A 27,769-nucleotide genomic window follows, 5' to 3' on the forward strand; every position below is an offset into this window, starting at 1 on the left:
GCCACTATGTTCGTGAAGAATACTTAAGAAGAACTATAGACCTTCCATATGTTACATCAGAATACCAACTAGCAGACTTCTTCACCAAAGCGTTGTGCTCTCCAAGATTTAACTTCCTTCTTGGCAAACTTTCGGTTATGTCACCCTAAGTATGAGGGGGGGTGTTAAATAATGTAACATAATTCAATATGTAATCTCATAGTTTTAGTTTACTTTTAAGTTTAGTTAGGATTAGGTTAGTTTATTTAACTAGGTTAGGTTTCTTTTTCTTTTTTAGTTTAGTTTTTGGACTTATTTGGCTTTATGCTTTTTTGACCAAAGTCAAAAAGCATAAAGTAGAGAGAGCTGTTGGACTCCCAACAGCTCTATTTAGAGTCGTTGGGAGCCCAACACTACCCTCATTCCCTCTCTCCCTTGTATTATAAATATGGGGTGTTACCCCCTTGTAACTTACACTTTTGTAAAGCCCTCTTTTGGGACCCAACATATTGAAGTTGATATTTTTTTACGTTTGTGCATTTGTATCCATGCCTTTGTGCACTTGTGAGAGTTCTCCTTTTATGCCTTTGTGCATTTGTATCCGTGCCTTTGTGCACTTGTGAGAGTTCTCCTTTTATGCCTTTGTGCACACTTTGTGTTTCTAGTATTGTGTTTATACACAAAATCCTTTTTTATAGAGATTTTCACATAAACCTGCAAAATCTTATCATGCATGCATCTACAAATACAATGCTCCTGTTCCATCTTAAGCTCAAGAACCGCAAACCCTATATAAGGATAATAAAAAGCTCACTCTTCTATGTATCTTTAACATGGATGCTTCCATTTACAGCTGCTTTGAGAGGTTTTGAAAATAAAAAACAAAACAAAATAAGGATTACCAGACAAAGAGCAGGGTATTCTTGGCAACGGAAACCAGGTGATCAAGATTGATCAAAGGCCATATCAAGCTCATACTTAAACCAAAAAAGATTAACCTAAGCCATCTAAATTTTTATAATTTTCAGTAAGCAGCAATTAAGTGGGTGATACTTGTCACATAATCAGATATTTTCAGTAAGCATGAAAGGAATAATAACAGCAAGCAAAAATTTAACCTTTCGAATTTTTTCTACAACTTCCTTTGTATCTTTTGTTTCTATATTCAGCACCTCTTTGCTGGATCTGCTTGATAAATCCTTCAATAGATCGTCTAAACCTGACAGGGAACTTCGCCTGCATCGGGTTGATTTCACGGGCTTCTCTTTACTAGGTGCTACTATTTTGTCATCAGCTGTTTCAACCAGATCAGTTGTAGATACACCCAAAAAAAAACAAATTATCTCATCAGAACATGTTCTGAAAACCAAAAAAGCAATATTATGATTTACAATAAATGGGTAAATTGTGCGACCACAAAAGGATAGCTCATCCCATGCATAACAAGTGCAGCTATATGCTTACATTCAAATGTTGCCCAACCACTGTTCCCTGAAGACAGGCTTGTTTCATCCACTTTTGAGGACATCCCACTGAGACAGCTGTTAGGTACATCGATTGACTGAGAAAATATTTTTGATTTGCCAGCTGCTGAGTTACGTAAACCCTCTGAGGAAGAGTGTGGATGATTTAACTTTATATTGGGAGGATCCTGTATCAGGGAAAAAATGTATCAAACATAGAACCTTAATTTATAGGAAATTTATCTTCCCGTCAACCAAGTCTAAAATATCTAGTAATTCAGACTAATGACATGAATTTAGATTGGATCAGAGTACCATTACTTGAACATTTTTTTAGAAAGGCCATTACTTGAAAATTTTGACAACCTCTAATGAATGTACCTCTTTTTATGCACAACCAGGTAATAACACCCTCTTGTAAAATCTTGATGTTCAGTGCAGATTCCATGTTGTCATAAGGGACAATTGACAAGATTAGTAAAATATCACCTCAAACTGCACTACATTCATCACAGACATGTTTGTTCAGAGTAGATGATAAAAGAAACAGAGAAATCTTCTAAAATATTTTTAGCTTCGATTAATGATGATTCAGGATGACTATCAAAGTATTTAGGTATGTATACATATGCACCCGTGTGTATGTATATACTTTGATCTTTTTTTAAAGGATACGTATATGCATACACACATACATACATTTGCATATATGCATACATATATATACATATATATTAAGAGATATACAAGTGTACGTAAAAACAAGGAAAACAAAAACACAAGACAGTTATACATTGAAAATCAGACAAAGCATAGAAGATTCGATTGAATACAAGCTGGAATTTTTTCTAGGTTTCACAATCAAGAATACACTAAACCTGGGATCTGATTCAATCTCTTAAAAAGTGTAACGCCCCAAATTTCAAACTTGCGAACCTTTTCAGAAAATTAAAGTTTTGATATATCTAATAATGCGTAAAACAACGCCCATATGAACGGTGGTAGGAGCATGCTGAAATTGACTCGCTGTGTGGACGGCATGTGCAATGTCGGGTCTTGTAATAGAAATGTAAGACAGTGCCCCAACAAGTTGTCTGTAAGGTATTGGATTTTCAAGTAGTTCTCCATCATCAATCTTCATTTTGATGTTTACAACTTCAGGAGTGTCAACCTGCTTTTCGTCTGTGATACCAGCTTTGTCAACAATATCTAGGGCAAATTTAGACTGAGTTAGCAAACAACCTTTGGAAGAATAAACAACTTTTATACCAAGAAAAAATTTTAAGAAACTCAAATCACTTATTTTGAAATGTGTTTTGAGAAATTTTTTAATGTTATCAACTCTCTGCTTGTCACTTCCAGTGATGATCATGTTGTCTACATAGAGAAGAAGAATGATGATACCTGCATTAGAATTCTTAACAAACAACGTTGTGTTACTAAGACAAAATTGAAAACCAAAATCAATCATAACTTAGCTAAATTTATCATACCAAGCCTTTGAGGCTTGCTTAAGCCCATATAATGCTTTGTTTAATCGAAGAGTCTTTCCTTTAGGAATATTGATACCAGATGGTGGTTCTGTAACGACCCCAACTCCTACCTTTGAAAAATGCGGAATATTTTTTTTTCTAAGAGTCGCGGAAAACTTCCCAGAGACCTGGGGTCCCTACAGTTTCAATTTCAGTTGGATAACCACACACCACAAAGCAACTTACATTTATCAATCATAACCAATCCACTGAACTCTTTTATTAATGAATCAATAAGAGTAATATGTTCAATGTCAAAAGTGAAATATCAAATTACAGGAAATCAGAAAAACTAAAAGAAAATAACAGTAGAGCCACTCTGTCCGTAAGTGAAGCCGTCTGAGACAATTATGACTCTCGTATCCCTCAGAAGCGAGTCGACTTCACTGATCACCTGTGCCTGGGAAAAACCAATAAAATAAGAGGGTCAGAAATCCGAAGAATTCTGCGTACAGGTTTCCCTAATGAATCAAATAAGAAAAAGAGCATAAATAAGATCCATGTAATATTTTAGGAGGTTACAATTATAACCAATTCCTAAGTCAATTGATCATTCATGCATAATTAAACATTTAACAGGAGGGAACACGAAATATGTAACATTGATCACAACTTAATCAATAAGGCAATTAAATGCAAAAGAGCTCAACATCATACAATGATCAACATAAACAACCAAGTGAACAGGTGAACATGCATGAACTAGTGCATAGCAAGAATATGCATGATTTATGTGCAATGCATGAACCATTTATTATCTTCCATTTAAGTTTTCCTCTTTCCATATGCATGTCCTATTAAATGCACACAATCCTTAAGTTCCTCTTTTTAGTTTATCCTTGCCCGCGGATACACCAAACGGGTACAATCCCCGAGGTCAAGTAGGGTTCCCGAGGTAGCTTCACACACAATTTGTATTTTATTACCGGGTTCCAAACTCAGCCCTCGACCGATATCAGGAAACAACACCATCAATCGGAACCTTGGAAAACAGCATCCAAAGTCGGGGACACCAGGGAAAACAGCATCCACTGGCGCCACTTTCTTGGTATACCAAAACAAACTCACAGCTGTGACTAACACACCACTCCCGGGTAAAGTGGCGGATTCTCCCTAAAACCATGGCCAGGAGAAGAACCTCAATATCGGGTTCAGGGGCAACAAAACGCACACGGAGTTTTTGTATCCTCACGGTTTCCCCTAAACCGCAACATCCAAGATTCTCACGCTAAAGCAGGGACGTCAAGGAGAAAGTGAATTACACTGTTCTTTATTTAATTTGGTTATTAATCCATTTCTTCTACATTTGCAAATTTACCTGTAGAACTAATAACATAAGCTTGCACATCAGCATGCTAAGCTTTTCACGGGACCACAGCCCGTGACAACATAGAACAGTGTGGTAAAACAACAATATCACATTTGATTTGTTGCAATGCATCAAAAACAATTAAAACGGAGAACAACTAGTCCTCGCGGCTCATCCAGCCACAAATGATCCAATTTGATCATTACCACATGCATAAGCAAAAATCATAAAGAGTATGCCACTTATGCATTCTTTTCACATGTTTTTCAATGCGCATTCATTTAGGACAATTTAAAGGTGTACATGAAACAATAACATACATATACATATGCATGAGTTCACAATTTCAATTTAAATTTCATGCTTTCATTCCATACACATGCTCATATCCCATGTATGATTTTATTTAGCCTGTCAATGTATGCTTTAACATACATGTTCATGTCACATACACACTTTGATGAAATTACACACTTAAATCAGCATGTGAACCTTCAAGTGGTGGTGCACGTGTCAATACATCAAGTTAGTGTACAATATGCATAAGATGTAGCTTTGCAGCAAATACTTTGATTTTGGCTTAATGTGTGCAATGCAGAAAAACAAAACATATCATACTCTTACACCCATAGGTCTGAATATTAGGTAAACATAAATATGAAAATTTCAAGAAGAATTGAACCTTACACAAGCTAATTTAACTCAGCCTATAATATTTAGTTTAAGCTGTGGAAAACAGCATGTACGATTACATGTTTAGCTAAATTATGAGAACACCCATGATGTTTGTGTCATACAGATTACATGGGTGTATGCCTAACAATCTTTACACGTCCATATGCCTCTTAATCACCTTGTAAATAGGTATGACAGAATGCATGACATAGATCAATCATACTACTAAGCAAACAAGCAATTGACCACTTACACATGAGTATATACAAATTTTATAACCATGCAAAGCTGGACTAACACAGGTATAATGTAGTCTTATTTGAGAAGCAATGACCCAGCCAATATATTGAGACCAAATTAACCACATAATCAACACGTAACTAAATTTGTATATTAAACATAAACTAAGTCATTGCATGTATAGAAACATAGGCAACTTATGAATAATCAGATCACTAGAGAAATCAGATAACCAAAATCTTCATACGACATTAATTGAAATCCTGAATATATATATATATATATATATATATATATATATATATATATATATACACTGCTTGTGATCTACCCATCCTAATGTAAAACAGGATTGAGGACCGGGCAGTAGACTCATTCAGGAGCCCCCTTCCACAGACCAACCCGAAATCCAAACCCATTTTTCCTTTGAATTTCAGTCGTACCCTTGGTTCCGACCTACCCAACAAGAGCTCGGTTCACACAGACTCTTGTGCTCAGCTGGACATGTACCATAAACAGATTTAGTAAGAGAACTTTAAATCAGTACAGATACAGAAACTACATAAGGGATTCTTTAAATCCATGTCCAACATGCTAAACCCAAAGAATTCAAGGTCTTTTATACTTAAATATGCTAAAAAGGAAATCTGCACATGTAAATAGGTCTGAGTTCGTTCACTAATTTAACCACCTAAATCTTTTAACATGCTGTCCACCATATCAGCAGCAACTGTACAGGCCATCAAATCTGGATTTCGTGGGGTTCTGTTTATGCCTCCAACAAAAATTCTACCACAGCAAAAAAAACAGTTTCTTAACAAGAGCACCACACAGTTTTACCTTTCTTTTACCATGATTCAAGACTGTGGCAGTTTCACCCAAACATAACTACCCACATACACCAGACCGTGTGACATATCAATTTGTAAATACCTACCGACTGATTTAGCAACAATCAACATAGGCTAATTTTTCAGAGCTGATGGACCTGTCGTCTACACACACACCCACACACATGACAAATCCATATTTTTCATAGATAAAAGTTCTGTTTTACTACAAGAATGCATCCATACCTACAATGTTTCAAATAACCAAATAAAAAGACCATGAAACACATGGATTTCATCCACGGATTGTAGAGTAAATGCTTAGATTTACTCACCCACACGGTTCTACACTAAAATACTCCATGGAAATCGAATCCATGTTCGTTTTCCTCACTTAACCCAAAAGAAAAACCCGTACCTTTACGATCCGATGTTTTGGGGGTTGCGGCTGACGTGAGGAAGCGAGCTATTCCACCGGCCTCGACTGCTCCGGTGTCGTGATGGTCGCACACAAGGGAAGAGACAACAAAAGGGGTTGCCGTGGCCTGCGGTGGCTGCAGCCTTCCGGCGATCTTCCACCTCCCCAATGCTCGCCCACACGAGAGAGAGAGAGAGAGAGAGACGAGGGATGGGAATCGGGGAAAGAGACCTACTTGGGACCCCTTTTGAAGAGGAAGGCCCGGCGAAATCGGAGCCCTCTTCCCTCCAGCGGCTGCACTTCAAGCCCCCCTTTCTTTCCTTCCGACGATTTCGGTTAGGGTTCTCTCTCAGAACCCTAACCCCCCCCCCCCTCTTTCTTCCTTTGTTTCAAACATATCGGGCAACCCTTATCGGGTTGCCCTTTACTTTCTTTAAAAGGGCTGCTACAGGGTCACGGGGTGGGGCTCGGGTCTGGACCCGAGACCCGTGACCCGACTCCAATCTGTATGGATCCACAAGTTGGATCCGAATGGATCCAACTGTGGATCCTCGGATAAGTTTTAAAATTTAAAATTTTATTAAATTTGCATTTCATAAAATTTTAACCCCCAACAATATGGATCAGCAAGTTGGATCCAAGTGGATCCAACTGTGGATCCTCGAGTTTGCTATATATATATACATATATATGTATATTTCTATTTTATTAATAATATTAATATTATTTATTTATGAGTATACACATATATATATTTAGATATATATAAATATATACATATGTATATGGATCCGGTATATGGATCCCATACCCATCTACGCATCCCTATTGAATGATTATTCTCCGAATTATTAAATAAATTAAAAATTATTGTACTTATACGTATATATCAAATTTACGAGGTAAATGTATGCGGAAAACCCCTTTATGGGTCCTGGATCTGAAATTTGGATCCAGGCCCAATTTGCAAAATTTTATAAAATTTTCGGGTTTTACATGTTCCATATATACTTATTCATTCAGGTTTCTATTAAGAAATGTGTTTTTAACATCCATTTGATATGCGTCATTTCTTTGAAGACGCTAGCGCTATCAAGATCCTAACTGTGGTCATTCTAGCAACAGGAGCAAAGGTTTCTTCATAGTCTATTTCATACTCTTGGAAATAGCCTTTGGCAACTAAACGAGCCTTAAATCTTTCAAGAGTGCCATCACTCTTGGTTTTCACTTTGTACACCCATCTACATCCTATAGGCTTTTTTCCTGATGGAAGATCTTGTATAGTCCAAGTATTTGCTTTTTCTAAGGCTTTTAATTCTACTGACATTGCTTCGACCCGTTCAGATTATTCTTTTGTTGTATCATAGTTAGAATGTTCTACATAGTAGTGTATTAATGCAATATAGGCTTGATATTTTGGTGAAAAAGACTCGTATGACACAAATTTTTCGAGAACTTTAGACACTCTCGATGACTTCCTAGTGGATACTTGTTCCTGTTCTTTAGAGTATTTTTTGAGAGCACAAGGTTTCTCTAAATTACCTTGTCTAGAATATTGAATGTAATCAGAATGATCACTAAATGATTCTGAATCTGTCATATCAAGTTGTTATTCTGGACTGTAATTTATATCATCTTCAATAATTTTTGGAACTAGATCTAATAGAAAAGAATATTCATCTATTTCCTTAGAATTCACACTTTCAAAAAAACTTTTTTCTTTCAGGAAGGATACATTCCTTAAAACGTATAATTTTTTTGTTTTGAGATCAAAGCTTATATAGCCTTTTTTATAACACGAGGAGAGAAATTGTCATTTTTTGTTTGAAAAAACAAAGCATTTGCACCCAAAAACTCTTAACCTGGAGTAATCTGGGATTTGTTTAAAAAGTTTTTCAACAGGAGATATATGGTTTAAGAAAGAAGATGACATCCTATTGATAAGGTAAACTGCAGTTAACGTGACTTTGGCCCAAAAAACCTTTGGTACTTGATGTGTAATAAGTAAGGTTCTTGTTGTTTCTATGATATGTCTATGCTTTCTTTCTGCTAACCCATTTTGTCGAGGGGTATAAGAGCATGATTTTTTATGTATAATGCCATGTAAGTTTAAGTAGTCCTTAAATTCTTTAGACAAAAATTCTCCCCCTGAATCAGTGCAAAAAATTGAAATATTATTTTTGAATTGATTTTTAACCAACTGATGAAATATTTGAAAGTGTGAAAAAACTTCAGATTTGTGTTTAAGAAAATAGATCCAAGTGTGTCTTGAGAAATCATCTACAAAAATTACATAATAAATAAAGTCACCTTTTGAGCTAATAGGTGTGGGGCCCCGTACAGCTGAGTGTATTAACTCTAGTGGTCGAGAAGAGACAAAGGTTCTTTCTTGAAACGGTAGTCTTTTCATTTTTTCAAGAATACATTTTTCACATTTAAAAGTTTCATAATTACAAAAAATTTCCATCTTTGAAAAAAAACGGAGCTTGAATACACTACGATGTCCAAGTCTCTTGTATCATAAGTCTAAGTCAACTTTTTGAACATTACAACAGAATGTATTCTTAATTATGTCCAAAAAATCCATGCAGTACAAGCCTCCTTCTCTATGGCCTTCCCCAATCAGCTTCCCTGACTGGTGATCCTGCACTCGACATTTCTGAGAGGAAAATGAAACATTACATCCATGGTCATTCAATTGTGAAACAGATAAAAGATTTAGATTGAGTTTAGGAATATATCTAACTTGTGGAATACAAAACTTTTTTGAGTTTTCAAAAATTTTAATTCCTTTAATTTCAAGAGATGTTCCATCAGCAGTAAACACATTTAACCCATTTGAGTTATGACATTTAGATAACATATTAATATTTGGGGTCATATGAAAAGAAGCGCCTGAGTCAAGAAGCCAAAGAAATTTACCTGAATATGAACTTGAAGTGCTAATAGAAGAAACTGCAGCTCCAGTAGAGGAAGACGCTCTTTTGGGAAGTGGTTGAAGTGCCTCCACTAGTTGTGCTAGAGACATGCTTCCAATGGAAGATTCATTGGATTCTTGTGGAGGTCTGACAGGGGGCAACCTTCTTTTCATATGATTTCTTCAGTTTTGGACAGTAAGTTTTTACATGTCCTGGTTCACGACAGTAGTAACATATTACTTTTCTTTTCTCAAAATCATTTTCATCATTCATTTTTTCATAGTTTGGAGGTTTGTAAGTGCGAACATGACTCCTCGGTCTAGATACGGCTAGAACTGAGTCATCATCACTTTTGACAATTCTACTTTTGAGTCAATTTTCCTGCATGCTCAATTCTTCTATAGTATCTTCTATTGAGGGAATCTTTCCTCGATAAAGAAGAATAAACTTGGTAGCTTCAAATTCCGATCTTAGCCCATTGACAAATTAGAAAAAGTGCTCCGCATTCATTTGATTTTGACAGAGTTCTATGTCTTGTGGGCAATGCCATTTTAGTTCGAGAAGAGCCAACTCTTCCCATAATTCGGACAAGGTGTACTCTTTAATGCTTTTGTCCCCTTGAATTGTATTCTGAACTTAATGTTGTAGATTGCACACATATGCAATGTCTTTAAGAGAATACATTCTCTTAAGATAGAGTCAAGCGTCATTTGCATGTTCAAACTTTACAAGACTTGAACACTTTTTTATATCCACACTACTTATGAGCCAAGACATAATCTTGGCGTGTCCCATTCTCCATTCTTTCCATTTTTTCTCGTAAGTGGTAATGGCTTTAGTCTTTTCTACCTCCATAAGAGATATTTCTTTCTCACCTTCAACCTTTGTGAGGATTAGTTTAGGCTTCAAGTCGGTTCCATCCACTAATCCCCACAAGCCCTTTCCCCATATAAGGTGCTTCATAATTGAAGACCATGTAACATAGTTTGAATCGTTGAGTTTAATGGGTTTAATGGTGACGTTATCATTGTCATTCATTTTACAAGGTTCAATAAGGAGAAGAAAGAAAACCAATAGAAGTAGAGGAAAGGAATGTACTTCACCACGGATGGTAGATATGAACACACCTCCAAGCTTCACTTATACCACGAATTTACATATACTTGAAGAAGATTGTCTCTTCTTCAAACTTGAGTGGCACGCTTCCCAATGCACTGATATACATAGCTTGATCACAGCAGAGCTCTGATACCATGAAAGAAGATAAAACTCGCAGAAGAGGCTTCAAATGATGTTCACAAAAGATCTTTCCCAATAACCACAATGGTTCACACAACAACCGAACCACTAGGGTTCAAACAAAATATTCAAAAGAGTGTGCAAAAATATATTTCATTCAAGTGAAAAAAAGCCCACACTCAAAAGTATGTTACAAAGGGGAATAGCCCCATATTTATAGAGCATAAAGTAGAGAGCAAAGAGGGAGTCGTTGGGAGTCCAACGACTCTCTAGTACATATTGCTTTTTGACTTTGGTCAAAAAGTAACGTGTCCAAAATTATCTAAAATAAAATCCTAAACCTAATTCTAACTAGCTTTTAACTAAAATACTAACTAAACTAAAAATACATTATTGTCATTACATATTGATATTACATTTTTAACATTCAACAAACAAGAGAAAAAAAAATAATATTATTGATTGTGAACCACACAAAAAATACATACGTTTAAGAGGGGGCAATGCTCCATATTTATATACAATAGGGGAGCAAGAAAGGAGAGAGTTGTTGGGAGCCCAACGACTCTTTGTATTTGACTTTAGTCAAATATTGACTAGTCAAATACAACCCAAAGAAGTCCTAAAAAGTAAAAAGAAAAAAGAAAAAAATACCTATACAAATAATACTAAAAGGTTAAATAAAATTAGCTAGCCTTATGATACATTATTTAATAGGCGGGACCAAAAAAATAAAACATCAAGAAAAGCAAAAATATTAAAATAAATAGTTAAATTTAGTAACATATGATTGTAACTATAGATAAAGTGTGTAATTCAGTGTAACATGTCCCAAAATTCATGAAATTGCATAATATTGAACATACACCAAAACTTGGGGCACACCATCCGATTACTCTATATATATACATATAGAGAGAGAAAGAGAATGGGGATTATCTTGCCCCTCCTTCATTAGATCATTGTTAAGACCCTCCAAAAATTGTAGTTTTAGATGTTTTATGCTGGATCTGAACCGTTAGATGTGTTTATAATTGTTGTTGAATGGAGAACATGTAATCTATTAAGCATCTTCATGCTCAAATGTGTATTTTAAAGAGATAAAGAAATCATCAGTTAATATCGTACTAAAATTCATGATAAAATGTTCACATTTTTACATCAAATCAATTTGAAACAAAATTTGTTTCATAATAAATAAGTATTGATAAACACACGTAATGGTTCAAATCGAGCATAAACCACCTAAAACTTTGATATTTTGAAGGTCTTAATAGCGACGTAAAGAAAAAGGGGATAAGATTATATATATATAGAGAGAGAGAGAGAGATCTGAAAAAACATATTTTATATGTGTGTGTGTGTGTGAGAGAGAGAGAGAGAGAGAGAGAGTGTGTCAAAAACTCGTGCATACATGTAAACAACAAAAATAAAAAAAAGGAAAAAAGAAAAAAAAAAGAGAGAGTGGAGGGGCGAGAAGAGGAAGAAGAAAAAAAAAAAGGGAAAAAAGAACAGGTAAAAAAGGAAGAAGAAGAGGAAGAGAAAGAAAAGAGAACACGGAGGGGTGAAAGGAGGAAGAAAAAAATAAGAAGGTAAAAAGGAAAAGAAAAAGAAGAAGAAAATGAGAGAACAAAAAAGAAAGCTTTTGGGGACAGGAAGAAGAAGAAAAAGAAAAGAGAAAAAATTAGAAAAAGTGACAACCATGTCCCTGCAGGCTAGGCAAGGACAGTCTAGGTAGCCTAGGTCGAAAAATAAGGCCCTACCGTCTAGACCCACAGGCCTAGTCGGTGGCCCTGCGCCTAGGCGCCACTTTTGACAACTAAGGCAGTTAGGCATGCCTAATGGCTAGTTGGTTGTCCCTTTTCCTCCCTCTTTGTGTATATATATGGGCCTCTTGCCCATTGTAATACATGCTTTTGTGAGCATTATTTATCAATTAAATTATTTATTTTTTATGTGTTGCTCTCATGCTCTTTGCCTTACTGCATTTGTATTTCCCTTAGTGGCATGTGGTATTCGTTTATAGCCCTCTTGAAATCATCATTGTTATTTGATTACACACTAGAACACCAAGGTAGCCCACCACATGAAAAAATACAAGAGATGTGTGCACAAGACAAAAGTCACAAAGAGCAATACAATAACAAGGTGTTCACAACTACAAAGCCACAAAGGCAATACACAAAAGATCCACCAAGGGAAAATACAAGAGAAATAAGGTCACACACAAATACAAGCCATTAATGGGAAAAAGCGCACATAAAAAATTGTATTTTTATTATTAAAAATGATTAGAATAAGCATACAAAATAATGGGCAAGAGGCCCATATATATACAAGAATAAGAGAGAGGAAGAGAGCCCAAACTAGCCGTTGGGATCTCCCAAAGACTAGATGGAAAATGACAAAAAATGCCCTTGTTGATGGGCTAAAATACAAAATGAAATAAAAAATAAAAGAAAATAAAAAACCTATATAGATATAGAGTGTGTATATGCATATATAGTATATACAAAAAAAAAATATAAAAAATACATCATATTATAACATTATCCATGATAGTTCACAATGTGGCCATTTCTTTATAGCACAAGCAAGTCAGTCCATTTGAATAAATAGGTATATTCAATATAGAATCCGGTTTATAAGATTTCCCATAGAATAATCTTATCCTTTCTTTCCAACCACATGAAGCACCATGTTGAAAGTAACCAGCATTTCAAAATAGCTTTGTAACAAACAGTCTTCTGAAAGATCAATGTTCCCAGCAAGAGCTCCCATATGCAGCTGGTTTGATGCCAGCAATAAAGGTAGGCCTTCTTCACACATTTTTGGCCCTTCCAAATAAAATCCCTCATCAACCTTGATATTCCTTTTTCTAGTTTCCTGAGTATTTTGAATATAGCCAGCAAATAAGATGGGATGGAAGCAATGACATGCTTCACCAAGGTAATTCTTCCCATTAAGGAAAGATATCTTGCAGTCCAATGCTGTATTCTTTTTTGCCGCTCAGTCTTCAATTCCTTTCAATCAGTTCTTTCCCGCCTGCTTTTACAAGAGAGATTCAAAGGTACTTCATCATTAGGTCTCACTGGCTACAAGTAAAAATGTGTTTTAGCTGCCTACCTTGTAATTAGATCAACATTGAATAGAGAGCACATTTTGGTCATTGCTTTTCATGCCCCAGATATCTGCAAATGACTTCAAAATTAACAGTTTTCAGCACATTTGGATATGGTTGCTGCTCGAAATACCAATCTATCACCAACAAATTGCACTCAAGGTAGGGGACCAATCCTTTGAACAGGTACGCCAAATATGAATGCAGCCTTCCACATAAAAGCTGCCAGGCCTGCACTAGCAATATTAAACAGAAGTGATGATAAAAGAACAGCCTTGTTGAAGCCCCCAATACATCCTGAATGGGTCACATTCTGTCCTATTCAGCCTTATTGAGACAGATGCTTTAGTAACAAGGCCTTTCATACAAGCCCATATTCATGAAACATAAAAAAAGAAAATCAGAAGTATAAAATCAAACGCCTTTACCAGATCAACTTTTAGATGAAAGCTAGCATTCTAACTTCATTGATTGAATGCACCACCGCATACGCAACAATTCTGCAATCATGGGTTCTACCCAAGGTTGCAAAACTAGGAAGCGGAAGCGAAACGTTGCGGGAAGCGGAAGCGAGAAGCGATGCATTTTAAAATATATAGGAAGCGGAAAGCGAGGAATAAAAAAAAGAAATATAAGAATTGAATGAGAATCAAAATAAAACACAAATAAAAACTAAAATAAAAGTGACTAATACTAAATTTCATGATTTTTTAGTGTAAGAATTAAATTTTTAACAAAATCTAAAAATGATAACTACCAATTCAGCGAAAGCACGTGGAAGTGAGTGAGAAGAGTTAGAGAAAACACATAAAAAACATGAAAAGTTGAGTAAGAGAACATATAATAAGAATAAATGAAGCTTATGGAAAGCATAGGAGAAGCACGGGGGAATCGAGGTTCTCGTTAAGTTTCGGAAGCGAGGAGTATCGCGCTTCCGAAGCGAGGAGTATCGCACTTCCGAAGCGAGTTTCCGGGAAGCGAGCTTCCCACATATCTAAGAAGCTTCCGGTAACTCTGGTTCTACCCCATTGATAGAAGTGCATTGGAATGGTGATATTACCTGCTCTATGACTGGTATGAGTCTTAAGGCTAATACCTTTGCTACAATATTATATGTATTATGTTATCAACCCCCTTCATTTTTCATCCCACCATGAACCCAATTTGGTTACATCACCAGGAACTATTGCCCTATGCACCGAGGGAATTAATGAAAGAGATCCAAAAAAAAAAGTCCTTTACTGGTAGAAGGATAGGGAGGTGTTCTCCATACAGTTAATGCCATGAAATTCAAAACCGTCCAAAGGGACGCAATATTTAAGTCAATTAAAGCGTGAGAATGGATATTTACACAGTGTAACTTATCACAAAGTAGAAAATCAGAAAGCACCCGAAATTGCCAAGAAGCTATTAATCTCGACTCTCAAGTAAGTAGCTACAAAACTCAAAAGCAAATAGCACATAGATCATTGAGACACCTGGCTCAGGAAATAGCGGACTTATCAAACATGGAATGAAAAAAGAACTGGAAATCGAAAAAAGAAAACGAAGACTAATAGTATGGAAAAAAGACAATAAAATCAAAAGTAGAAAAAGAAAACTTTTAACTGAAATATGAAAAGCCACAATGAAACAAAGTTAGCAAATAAACTATAAAATTGGTAGATTTCGGTTCCAATGACGCTGCAGAGACTCCATGTAACATTTGAATAAACTAAGGTAGTAGGATAGACTGTATGAGTTGACTCATCAGCACAGTATGGTTTCTATGACAGTGGTTAATTACACTTGTTAGCTTTCACATTATATTTTGAAGACTCTTTCAGGTATTTCAATACTCATATGTCTTTAACTTCCAGTTGCTTCTATCTACTAAACCATCTAACTGAAAGGAAATAGAGCCTCAAACGGAAACTCCAAAAGCGAGCTCACAAAGGATCTCTTAATGAACACAAGAGTTCATTCAATACACTCACAAAGAATACTCAAAAGAGTATATACACTAAGAGGAAAAAAGAAAATACTTCATTCAAGTGGGGAAAACCCACATCCAAAAAGAATACAAAAGCATGGGGTGTTGCCCCATATTTATACAAGTGTTAATGTGGCTTAGAGAGAGTCGTTGGACTCTCCAACGGCTCTAATAGAGCCGTTGGAAGGTCCAACGACTCTTTCTTGAATTATGCTTTTTGACTTAGTCAAAAAGCATAAGTTCAAGTTTGTCTTATTTGGCTTTTGCTTTTTGACTTGGTCAAAAAGCATAAGCTCAAATTAGTCCAAAAAGTAAAGAACTAAAAAAGAAACTAAACTACCTATTAACTAGCTATCCTATTGTAACTAAACTGGAAAAAGATTACATATGATGGGGTTTTAACATATGAGATTGTCTATGAGATTACAACTTTTAACACTAACTACCTCTGAATGTTGAAAATTAAAAGCAAAAACACTTTCTTTTTAGTCGCATAGCTTACACCAACATTCATCCAAGCTGAGTCAAGAGCAGTCATATATCTACTCTACTTTCTTAAATGGGGAGAAAAATAAGCTTTGTGGCACCTAGTTGCTACTTTGATTTCAATTTTAAGTTTCAATAGGCTACAAAATAGTTAAACTATCTGCAAAGTTGAACAAATATAACTATCTGTGAAGTTGAACAAATACAAGGCGAGACTCTCCCTACAATGACAAACCATGTGGTCATTAAGGAACTTTCTCATGACAAAAAGTATGTTAAGTTTGCTTAAACTTGTGGACTGCACAAAATTAAATTCATTTTCTACAGTTGGAACCTAATAGAGAATCCCAAGTCCCATTCTCCAACCCTCTTTCTTCTTTTTTTCTGAAACGAGGAATTGTAAGCCCTATCAACTCCCAGAACCATGAAAATATAACAATCCTCTACTTGGGTTGAAGCAGACTAAACTAGTTTACGAGAAAACACAAACAAAGACTTTGTAGAATAAAGAAAAGCAGCCAAGAAAACATAGGCAAATAATTATCTCGTTAACCTGCTGAGAGTTTTTGCAGATTCTGGACATGTTCATCATCTGCACATTGTTTTGGATTGCTCCCTCTGGAGAGGAAATAACTTCACAGTTGGAGATGAAGTTTCTGCCTCTACCATCTGACTTCTGACCAGGAGAAGAGCAATCTACTTTTGATCCCTGGGATGGTTTTGATGTTTCCTTTGGAATCCATTGTTTCTCCACATATCTGACTAATAAAAAGACTATTAATTTGATGTAGATGTTAGCCTTGTTTGTAGATTTATATGAATTGTGTGAAATACAACATGAACTGACATAATGAGAACAAACAAAAAGAACGTACTTTGCATGGATAAAGTTATCAATTCCAGTTCTCTGAAAATCTGGTGGCAGCTCTGCCTCCCAATAACTATTTGATTTCTCATTTCCCATTGCTGCACATGGCCACAAAAGGCTAAATATCAAATACATAAGAAGAGAATATTAAAATGTAATCCTTATTCTCGTCATATGTACGTATATATATTTGTATATATATAGAGATACATATACATATATACTATGTATATATGTATACATATCTCTATATAAATATATATATATATATATATTCTCTTTATTACCCAAAAAGGGTATTTCTGTAATTTCCTATTTTACGCATATTCCATTTGGAATATGAATGTATTTCTTTTTATTCTTTCATTTTTTATTTTTCTTTTCTTTTCTTTTTTTCTTTTTTTCTTTTTCCTTTTCGTGGTTTGTGCCACCTAGGAAGGCTTCCCAACGACTCCTTTGGGGGCCCCCTAGGTGGCTCCTCTTGTGGCGTATAAATAGGGGACTTTCCCTTGTATTTTGTTCAAGCTTGTGAGCTCAAGCTTTTCCTCTTTTCTAATATATTGTGGCATTTCATGCCTTTATGCACGTTTGTATTGCTTTATGCTTTTATGCATATTTGTCCAAATGTTCTTTGAGTGCTTTTGTGCACTTTTCTTGTGAGGAATTAGTGCTTGTATGTGTATTGTCTCTTTGAAGACATTTTTACATGGTATCAGAGTTTGGTTAAATATTGGACATCGTGTGATTCTTCATTTTTTAGGTGTCAAAAAATGTGTCTTTGGCTTCTTGAAGGTTGGAGTGGGGGCTTCTCTTCATTCAATATTTTAGAAGGGCTCTTCAACAAGACTTATAAGTCTTATTGTGGTACGTATTTCTTCTTCCAACTTTCCATTCTAATGGGTGAAAAGAGTCTCATTTCTCTCTTGCATTCAAACTCAATGGCTCCAACTATCACGTTTGGGCTAGAAACATGGAGGCTCACATAAAAGCGAAAGGTCTTTGGGGTTATGTGCAAGGCATAATCTCGGAACCGGAACCCAAAATCACCTTTATGGAGAAAGGTGAAATTAAGATCCTTGAAGGGAAAGAAAGAATCAAAGCCCTTAAAGACTATTCTAAAAAGCATGATGAATGGGAAATGAAGAATTTCAAAATATTGTCTTGTATTTTCTCTTCCGTTGAGACAAAAATCAATGCAAATATTATCAAATTCAAAAAGGTTTCTCAAGCATGAGAGTATCTTGAGAAAATGTATACCTCAAGGGACTTGTCTCATAAATATTACCTTCAAAAGAAGGCTCTAACTCTTCTTCAAGGCGAAATGACTATTAGGGAATATTTCGTCGAACTTTCTTCCATTTGGGACGAGCTTGCTATGCTCGAACCAAAATAGAGTGAAGAGGCGATTGAACTTCATCACAAACTGTAAACCCCAGCAAAAAATTTGAATAGTCGGACCTGGGTCGGATCCAGACCCGACCCAGATCCATACCCGGACCACCCTTCCTCGTGCCTATTTAAGGCAACGAGGAGGGGAGGGGTTTCACATTCGAAACCCTTCCCCTCTCGCTCTCTTGTTCCTCTCTCAGTCCCCTACCTTCTCTCTCAATCCCCCGACCCTCTCTCTTCTGCTCGCCAGAGGCCACCCGGTGACCCTCGCCACCACCTCCTTCCCGTTTCTCCCTACATCTCTCTCGACTCTCTCCTGCTGTCGGGATCGGCGCAGGCGAGCCGCCTCCTCTTCACCCTCCTTTTCTCCCCCCTTTTTCCTCTAGGTGCGCCGGAGAGCCGACAGGAGGCCGATGGCCCCCTACCGTGATTTCCCCCTCCCTCTCTGTGCACCCTTTTTGTCAAGGGAGGGGCCGAGCCCCCTCCCTGAGTCCTCTTATTGCAAGGAAGGGGGGCCGAGTCCTCCCTGTGGCCAAGGGAGGGGTCGAACCCCCTCCTTACGCCACTATTAGCAGGGGAGGGGCCCAACCTCCTCCCATGTCCCTGTTATTTGAAAGGAGAGGGGCTCGACCCTCCCTGCTACCTCTGATTCCAGGGGAGGGGTCGAGCCCCCTCCCTGTTGTTGTGTATGCAAGGGAGGGGTTGAGCCACTACCTACGTGTGTTTTTGGCAGGGGAGGGGCCGAGCCCCCTCCCTGCACCCTCCAACCGCAGGGAAGGGGCCGAGACCCCTTTCCTCCCTTGGTTTGGGCAGGGGAGGGGTTGAGCCCCCTCCCTGTGCCCTCTTCCTTTTAGGCAAGGGCATCGCCCCTGCCTTCGCTAGTATCCGACAGGCAGGGGCGAAGCTCCCTGCCTCCCTGTTCTCAAGTACCTGCCTGTTTGTTTTTCCGGTAGGCAGGGGCAAAGCCAACTGCCTCCCTCCTTTGTGGTGTCAGGCAGGGGCTTCACCCCTGCCTGTTTACTATTTGGCAGGCAGGGGCAAAGCCCCCTGTCTCCCCCTCGATAGGCAAGGGTTGCGCCCTGCCTCTGAGTTTTTCAACAAACGGGGGCAAAGCCCATGCTCCCTCACCTTTTTGCCGACAGTAGGTCGGCAGGGGAACACTGCCTCTGCCTCTTTCATAGTCAGCCTGCTCTTTTCTGTTTTGGATAGCATGCTAACAAGTGGCGCATTCGCAGTTGCGCAACGGATATCGCTCGCGCCCCGGAGCCTGAGCCGTCGATCACATATGTCCGTCGCCGACTGCAAGCTCGCAACTCCCCAAAGGTAGGGGAAGATTGCACAGAGGACTTGGACAATTAAATTAAGTTCAATTAATTAACAAGACAATTAAATAAATATATATATATAATTATATGAGTACGCATTTAGCTCAAGGACGTGGTTTCACAATCATTGTCTTTTACTTTCTGTCATGTCTTAACTTTGTCGTTGCGCATTGCGCCTAGGCTTTGCTTACCCATTCCTGCTTTCAGTCTTTCCTTTGTCGTCGCGCTTTGCGCACAGGCTTTGCGTTTGCACTCCTGCTTTCAGCATTTACTTTGTCGCCACGCATTGCGCCTAGGCTTTGCTTTCAGTCTTTCCTTTGTTGTCGCGCTTTGCACACAGGCTTTGCGTTTGCACTCCTGCTTTCAATATTTACTTTGTCGCCACACATTGCGCCTAAGCTTTGCTTACGCATTCTTGCTTTCAGTCTTTCCTTTGCCGTCGCGTTTTGCGCACAGGCTTTGCGTTTGCACTCCTGCTTTCAGTATTTACTTTGCCACCGCGCATTGCGCCTAGGCTTTGCTTATGCACTCCTGCTTTCAGTATTTACTTTGCCATCGTGCTTTGCGCCCAGGCTCCTGCTTTTGCAAATGTGTCGTTACCGCCTTGCCATTGCACATGACGCCCATGTTTTTGCTCATCGCATGCACTATTTGATGCATCCTCATGGAGTATGCACAGGCATTTACCACTCTCCCTCTTACGATAAGAGATGAGTCGGGGGCCTAAATGATACATCCTTGACTAAGGAGAGGGATCCCTAGCAAGGATCTCGGCTCTTCGAGTGAGCAGTCCTACAAAGTAGACTTGAGGATTTTGGGGAGTTACGCTAAAATATCAAAGACTATCCAAATCTACGTATTTGGAAAAGGGGTGCTTGTCTATTTGAGTTCGTGCATCTGACACATCTCGGATAACCCCGAATTGGGGCTCGAACGAACTTCTTGGTGGGGGTTCTGTTGAGAAACCCGTATCCCGCTTATCAAGGCTTGTATCGAGCCATACAAGGCATGCAGATACTTCAATAACGGATGAAAGATTCTAGAAAATCGCATGCCATATGTTTGCACGAGTTGTCGATTATTTTAAAAGATAAAGAATGTCAAAAGTAAAGTTTGAGAAACATTACAGCTTTGCGAAACACTTCTGTTGAGGCTCCTGTTAAGGAACTATATCTCTTTCATCATAGAGTACTTGTAGGCGTGCACTACTCGTTAGTACTACGATGATCGGATGAGACGATCATGTGACCTCGAACACTGCTAATTGTACAATTCTGTAATCACATAAAATCGTGATGGATCACCTTCACAGGCAAGATGCTCGAATGGTTGAAAGACCAAAGCATGTAGAATGGGTCGTCGGTTAAGCAACGCCTGACGCACCCATTCGCCTTTTGTTTCTGTCAAGGGAGAGGATGGATCGGTACAAAAACTCCAATGGACAGGTTGTTAACAACCACCCAACAGGCAAAGATCCGACCTCCCCAGTCATTAGAGTTAGGGAAAGGGACTACAAGATATTATCCTAGGTGATAGATCCCATGGACTTCTGCAAAAGTTGGATGCATCCGTTGCCAAGTAACTGCCTTTAGGGAATCCCCGCTCGGCCAAAAGTCATCCACTTAGGAGCAGACTCAACTAGCTATTCGGGTTATTGAAAATACATAGAATAACAGACGCCCGAATTGGTTTCAGTTGTTCCTACGATTTGCATCTGCGCGTAACCGCAAGCCAATTAATATCGAAACATAAGTCTGTTCACACTAATTGATGGGTCATAAGACTTGCTAGTTGCTTGGTAGTTCACAGCTTACGATTGAATTAATCGTTATACTGTATTTGACAGTTACACTACTTATCTGCTTTAACTGCTTATCTGCTTTAACTGCTTATCTGCTTTAAACTGCTTACCATGCTGAATCAAATGTACTTAATTCAGTTTTTTGTCGTCTCACTTGTGCACCTACCAGTTTTTCGCGAAATTGACCCATTTTATGGGCACATGTGATGAATAGGTTGTGAGACAGAAGATAGCGCGATTGCAAGATGATCTCAGGATCCAACTATTTCTGTTAGCAGCTTGTGTTCTGAACTTTTGGGGTTTTGGTAAGGGTTTCCTCAGGAAATCCTATTTTTGTACTACTTGAAGTTATTTCTAATACAAATGGCTTATTAAACTGTTTGCAAGTTACATGGGTTGGAAATGTGGATTTTTACATAACGCGCTCAAGGTTGTCAACTTGCCTTTCTTATTCAAAGAAAAAAACGTTTTCGCTAATTTGTTAAAAAAATAAAAAGAAAAGAGAATTTTCTAGTCTTTTGACCCTTTTGAAAAGGTTTATAAGTTTGAAATTTTTGGGCGTTACAACTTGGTATCAGAGTCAGGTTAGAAACAGTGGTTCTTGACCATCGAGCATCCGCAACGTGCTGTAAGTAAACACTCTTCCTCTTTGTAATTTTTATTGCATTAGTAGGCTAAATGAACTTTGCAAGTTTTGTTTGAAGTTTCTGCCTAGCAATATGAACCCTCCTGCTAATGCACGAAGTGGCGAAGGTAGTGGCATGCGTAGGACGCGTGGTCCCTCAGTAGGGGTCCTGTCATAGAAAGGAACGGACGTATGACGTTCTGGACGGACTTTTAGGCTGACAAGCCGCCCCCACCCACGTTTTAATGCTTGGGGCTCTACGCTCCTTGTTGCCTACCAGGCGCCGCTAGTCGCGACTTGGGCAACGGTACACTTTCGGGAAGACGGTCGTATGCCGTCACTTGTTCGGGTCAACCATAACGTTGCATCTGGTGCGTCGAAGGTGGGAGGCCCCCTGAATTCACAAGAGTAGTGTTAAATTGTATCGCTATTTTTTTTTTTGTATATATATATATATATATATATATATATATATATATATCCCAACATGTAACCCGTAAGGGTATTTCAGTATTTTCCCCTTTTGCGCATATTCACATTAGTGAATATGATTGTACTTTATTTTTATTTTTTCCTTTTCTTTTCTTATTTTTCTTTTTTTCTTGTTGACTTAAGTCAACCTTGGAGGGGGTCCAACACTAGACGTTGGACCCCTCCAACGGTTAGATTTCTAACCGTTGGAGGGGCTCCAACGTCTAGTGGGAGCCCCTCCAAGGGTCCTTCTTGTGTACAAATGGGGGTGAACCCCCCTCATAATTATATTCAATGCTTGGAGCATTGTTCTCCAATTGTTCAATAAGATTCTTTATATTTTTTTCATTTGTGTTCTTCATTTGTACCTTGAGTACGTTTTGCTCTAAGTGTTCTTGTGCCTTTGTGCACATATCCCTTTGTGAAGTTGGAGCTTGGTTTGCACACTATCTCCTTTTTGAGATATTTTCACATGGTATCAGAGCAAGGTTGGTGATAGAGGATCATAAGATTCTTTGTTTTTTAAGTGCCTCAAAAAGCGTGCCTTCGGTATTTTGAAGATTGAAGTGGTGGATCTTGCTTCTCCAATATTTTAGAAGAATCTTACGTCAAGTAAGATTTGAAAAACCTTTTGTGTTACGTATTTGTTCTCCACTCTCCTCTCTCTAATGGGTGAAAAAGAGTTGTATTTTCCACTTGGTTTTAAATTAAATGGCTCCAACTATCATGTTTAGACCGGGAATATGGAGACTCATATTAAGGGGAAAGGGCTTTAGGGATACGTCAAAGAAACCATTCCCGAACCCGAACCTAAGATCACCATTATGGAGAGAGGAGAAATCAAGGTTCTTGATGGTGAAGAGAAAAGCCTTTGAAGAATATAACAAAAAGCATGAAGAATGGGAGATGAAGAACTACAAAATTCTTTCGTGGTTCTTCTCTTCCGTTGAAACAAATAAATGTCATTATCTTGAAATTCAAGAAAGCATTTCAAGTATGGGAGTATCTTGAAAGAATGTATACTTTAAGAGACTTGTCCCATAAATATTATCTCCAAAAGAAGGATTTAACTCTTCAACAAGGTGAAATGACCGTTAGAAAATACTTTGCCGAGTTATCCATGGTTTGGGATGAATTTTCTCTCCAAGAACCTAAATGGAGTGGAGAGGCAATTGAGTTAAGAGCCAAACAATTAAAAGAGGATCACTTCTTCAACTTTTTAAATGGGCTTAGACCCGAATTCGAACAAACTGGGTCCTCTCTTTTGTCTTTGTTTTCCTCTCTTCCATTGGAAGATATGCTTACCAAACTAAATGGAGAAGAAACTAGATTGGGGATGAATAAAACCAATCAAAGTGTGTTAGTCGTTCCTTCGAAGGATGAGGGTGCTTATACCGTCTCAAGACCGGGGAATAATGTCAAAACATATAAACCCCCTCACTTCAACAAAGGTCAAGGAGGAAGAGAAAATGGTGGGCATTATGGAAGAAGAGACTATAACAAGATCATATGCCACTTTTGCAAAGAACCGGGACACATTAAACCGGTATGTCCTAAATGGAAAAAGATGGTGGCTATGTCTACAACTTTCCACCCAATCAAGGAGGAAGGACCTTCAACCTCCAACCATGGCATTTTATCTCTAAATTAAATCATGGAAGCTCTTCAACCTCTCCTCAAGGGATCCGTCTCCAGAGCGGCCATGACTACCTTCTCTCCTCCCGGTAAGACTCTTTGGCTCTTAGACTCGGGTGCATCCTTTCATATGACTCCAAATGTTTTTGCTCTTTCTAAATACACAAAGAATTTTTCCCCTTTTGTTTCTACGGCGGATGGAGCTTCTCTTGAAATAAAAGGAATTGGAGATTTTGAAAAACAAGGATTTTCTATTTCTAAAGTTAGATTTATCCCAAAATTGAATTTAAATTTGCTTTTCATCTCTCAACTATCGGATCATGGGTGTGATATCAAGTTCTCATGAAATAAATGTTGGATACAGGATCGCCGGTCCGGGAAGTTGATTGGGGAAGGCTTTAAGAACGGAGATCTATACTTCATGGAATTTCTTCAAATTCCAAAACAATCTTTTTGTAATATTGCCCAACATAAAGATATAAATGTTTGGCATAAACGCCTTGGGCATCCAAATATTGTCAAGCTCTCTCATTTACATTTTGCTAAAACTTTATGTAAAGACAATTTCAATTGTAATGATTGTATTTTTGGTAAAATGAGAAGCTTACCTTTTGGACAAATAACCATGTTTTCATCTAAGCCTTTTGAAATTGTGCATTCGGATGTATGGGGACCGGCACCCGTAGTGTCTAAAGGAGGTTTTTCATATTATGTTATCTATGTTGATGACTTTTCAAGATATAGTTGGATTTACTTCCTCAAGCATAAACATGAGGTTTTTTCTACCTTTAAGGTTTTTCATATGATGATACAAAATCAATTTAATAGTAAATTACAAATTTTTAGAACCGACTCCGGAGGAGAATACCTTTCAAATGAGTTCAAAAGCTACATTGAAAATAATGGAATCGTTCATCAAAGGTCTCGCCCCAAAATACCTCAACAAAATGGACTAGCCGAACAAAAACATAGACATACAATAGAAACTACAAGGACCTTACTCATTTCTCAAAAAATTCCAAAAAGATTTTGGGTCGAAGCGGCTCTTGCATCGGTTTATCTTATAAATCGACTTCCTTCAAAAAATTTGAATCAAATATCCCCTTTTGAAATCTTGTACAAAAAGGAACCCGACTACAATAGACTAAGAATTTCTTGTTGAAAATGTTTTGTCATCACCAATAAGAATGATAAACTATCTCCAAAAGCTATCCCTTGTGCATTTTTCGGATATTCCGAAACACAACAAGGATTTAGGTGTAATGATATTAAAAATGACAAACTATATGTCTCAGGAAACGTAACATTTTTAGAAAACATGAGTGGTTTTGAAGAACATAAAACTCATAAAGATAATGACGACTACTCTTTTTTGTTTGAGTTATTATCTAGGAATGAAGACTCGTTTAGCGATGATGAATTAAATGAGGATAAGGACTTAAGTGAAAGTATTTTACAACCCATCCAACATGTAGAAGAAATAACAGTTGAACCAATTACTTATACACATAGAGATAAAAGTACTTTTAGAAGTGCAATAGAGAAGTATAGTGACCTTAGTGAATCTTCCAACCAATCTCGAAAAACAGAAAGACCTAGGAAAAATCCTTCTAGATTTATATCCTATGAATCTTTTTCCCCAAAACATAGGGCATGTCTCAGTGCCATTCACTCATATCAAGAGCCTAGGAACTTTGAAGAAGCTAATAAAATAATAGAATAGAGAGACGCCATGGATAATGAACTTAGAGCCCTCAACAAAGCTAAAACTTGGATCTTTCAATATCCTCCAAAAGGAAAGAAATCAATAGGATGTAGATGGGTTTTTAAAGTCAAAACCAAGAGTGATGGCACTCTTGAAAGATATAAATCCTGCCTTGTCGCAAAAGGATATAGCCAAGAATACAGAATTGATTACGAAGAAACCTTTGCTCCCGTTGCTCGGATGGTCACTGTAAGATGTTTGATCACCATTGCATCTATTAAAAAATAGAACATTTACCAAATGGATGTTAAAAATGCCTTTTTAAATGAAGATCTTAATGAAGAAGTTTACATGGATTCTCCTCCTGGCATAGACGTACCAAAGGGAAAAGTCCTTCGTTTGCAAAAAGCACTCTATGGATTAAAACAAGCTCCTAAGGCTTGGTATGATCGATTTAATGAAGTTATAATTTAAGAAGGTTTTGCTTCATGCTATACTGACACTGCTCTGTTTGTCAAAAGGTCTAATGCAGGAATTGTGATTTTATTATTGTATGTTGATGACATGTTGATAACAGGTAGTGACATAAAGGGCATCAAAAGTATTAAAACTACTTTAAAAGAAAGGTTTAAATGCTAGATTTGGGGTATTTGACATACTTTCTTGGTATAGAGGCAGCCTACTCTCATAGAGGCTATTTCTTGTCTCAAACAAAACTTGCGTGTGAGATTCTTGACAGATCAGGTATTTCTGACGATAAAATCTGTGAGACTCCTGAAATTGTGGGATCAAAGATGAAGATCAATGATGGGATTCCTTTGGAGGATCCTACTCCATACCGGCAACTTGTGGGATCTCTGATGTATCTTAGCATCACAAGGCTAGCCATCTCGCATGTTGTGCACACTGCAAGCCAATTTCAGCATGCTCCTACCTCCGTCCATATGGGCACAGTTCTCCGAATTATCAGATACATAAGGGGAACCTTAAATAAGGGAGTCTTTCTTTCCTCATCCTCTGAGTTAAACTTGATTGCATATACTGACTCTGATTGGGGAGGTGACCCAAATAATCGTCACTCCACTACAGGTTTTTGTATTTTTCTAGGTGAATCTCTGATCCCATGGAGATACAACAAAACAACAAAAGGTGTCTTTATCATCCACAAAAGCAGAATATCGAGCCATAGCTTCTACAACCATGGAAATTGTGTGGATTCATCAACTGCTGCAAGACATGGGGATTCAGGTTCAAGGACCTACCAAGTTGTATTGTGATAATAAAAGTGCAATCTACATTGCAAAAAATCACACGTTCCATGAACGTACAAAGCATATTGAGATGGACTGCCACTACATTAGAGAAGCATATTTGCAAGGAATTATAGATCTTCCCTACGTGACCTCAGAGTATCAGTTGGCAGATTTCTTCACCAAGGCGCTTTGCGCTCCGAGATTCAATTTTCTTCTTGGCAAACTTCCTGCTCTTAGCTCGCATCCTGGACGTTTTGGGTTTTGTAACGGATTTTCTTGGGATATTCAAATTTTGTACTATTTGGAAACTTCTTTTAATGAAAGTGGCTTTTCCAAGTGTTTTGCAAGTAGCATGGATTGTGAGTTTTGGTTCTTTTAGCTACCGTGACCAAAGTTGTCAGCTTGCCTTTCTAAATTTAACAAAAGAATAGTCTTCCGCTGATTTCATAAACAAACTCTGAAGGAAAGAGATTTTTTTCTAGTCTCTTGCCTATTTTTTGAAATGTTCGAAAGTT

At 37.7% G+C, this 27,769-nt stretch overlaps 1 protein-coding gene across 1 annotated transcript in view; it reads right to left on the bottom strand.

Moving 5' to 3' along the window:
• The window catches only part of LOC149842348 (uncharacterized), an 86,076-nt gene that overhangs the window by 16,555 nt on the left and 41,752 nt on the right, over positions 1-27,769 (bottom strand). The window contains exons 5-8 of the mRNA XM_090001397.1: positions 17,058-17,148; positions 16,736-16,940; positions 1,444-1,630; positions 1,098-1,273 (exon numbers count right to left, since the gene is read on the bottom strand). Coding sequence (XP_089857523.1) covers positions 1,098-1,273; positions 1,444-1,630; positions 16,736-16,940; positions 17,058-17,148 — 659 coding nt within the window. The remainder of the gene's footprint in view (positions 1-1,097; positions 1,274-1,443; positions 1,631-16,735; positions 16,941-17,057; positions 17,149-27,769) is intronic.

This window comes from Nuphar pumila, chromosome 3 (assembly GCF_984573655.1).
Source record: "Nuphar pumila chromosome 3, dmNupPumi1.hap1.1, whole genome shotgun sequence".
NCBI lineage: Eukaryota > Viridiplantae > Streptophyta > Magnoliopsida > Nymphaeales > Nymphaeaceae > Nuphar > Nuphar pumila.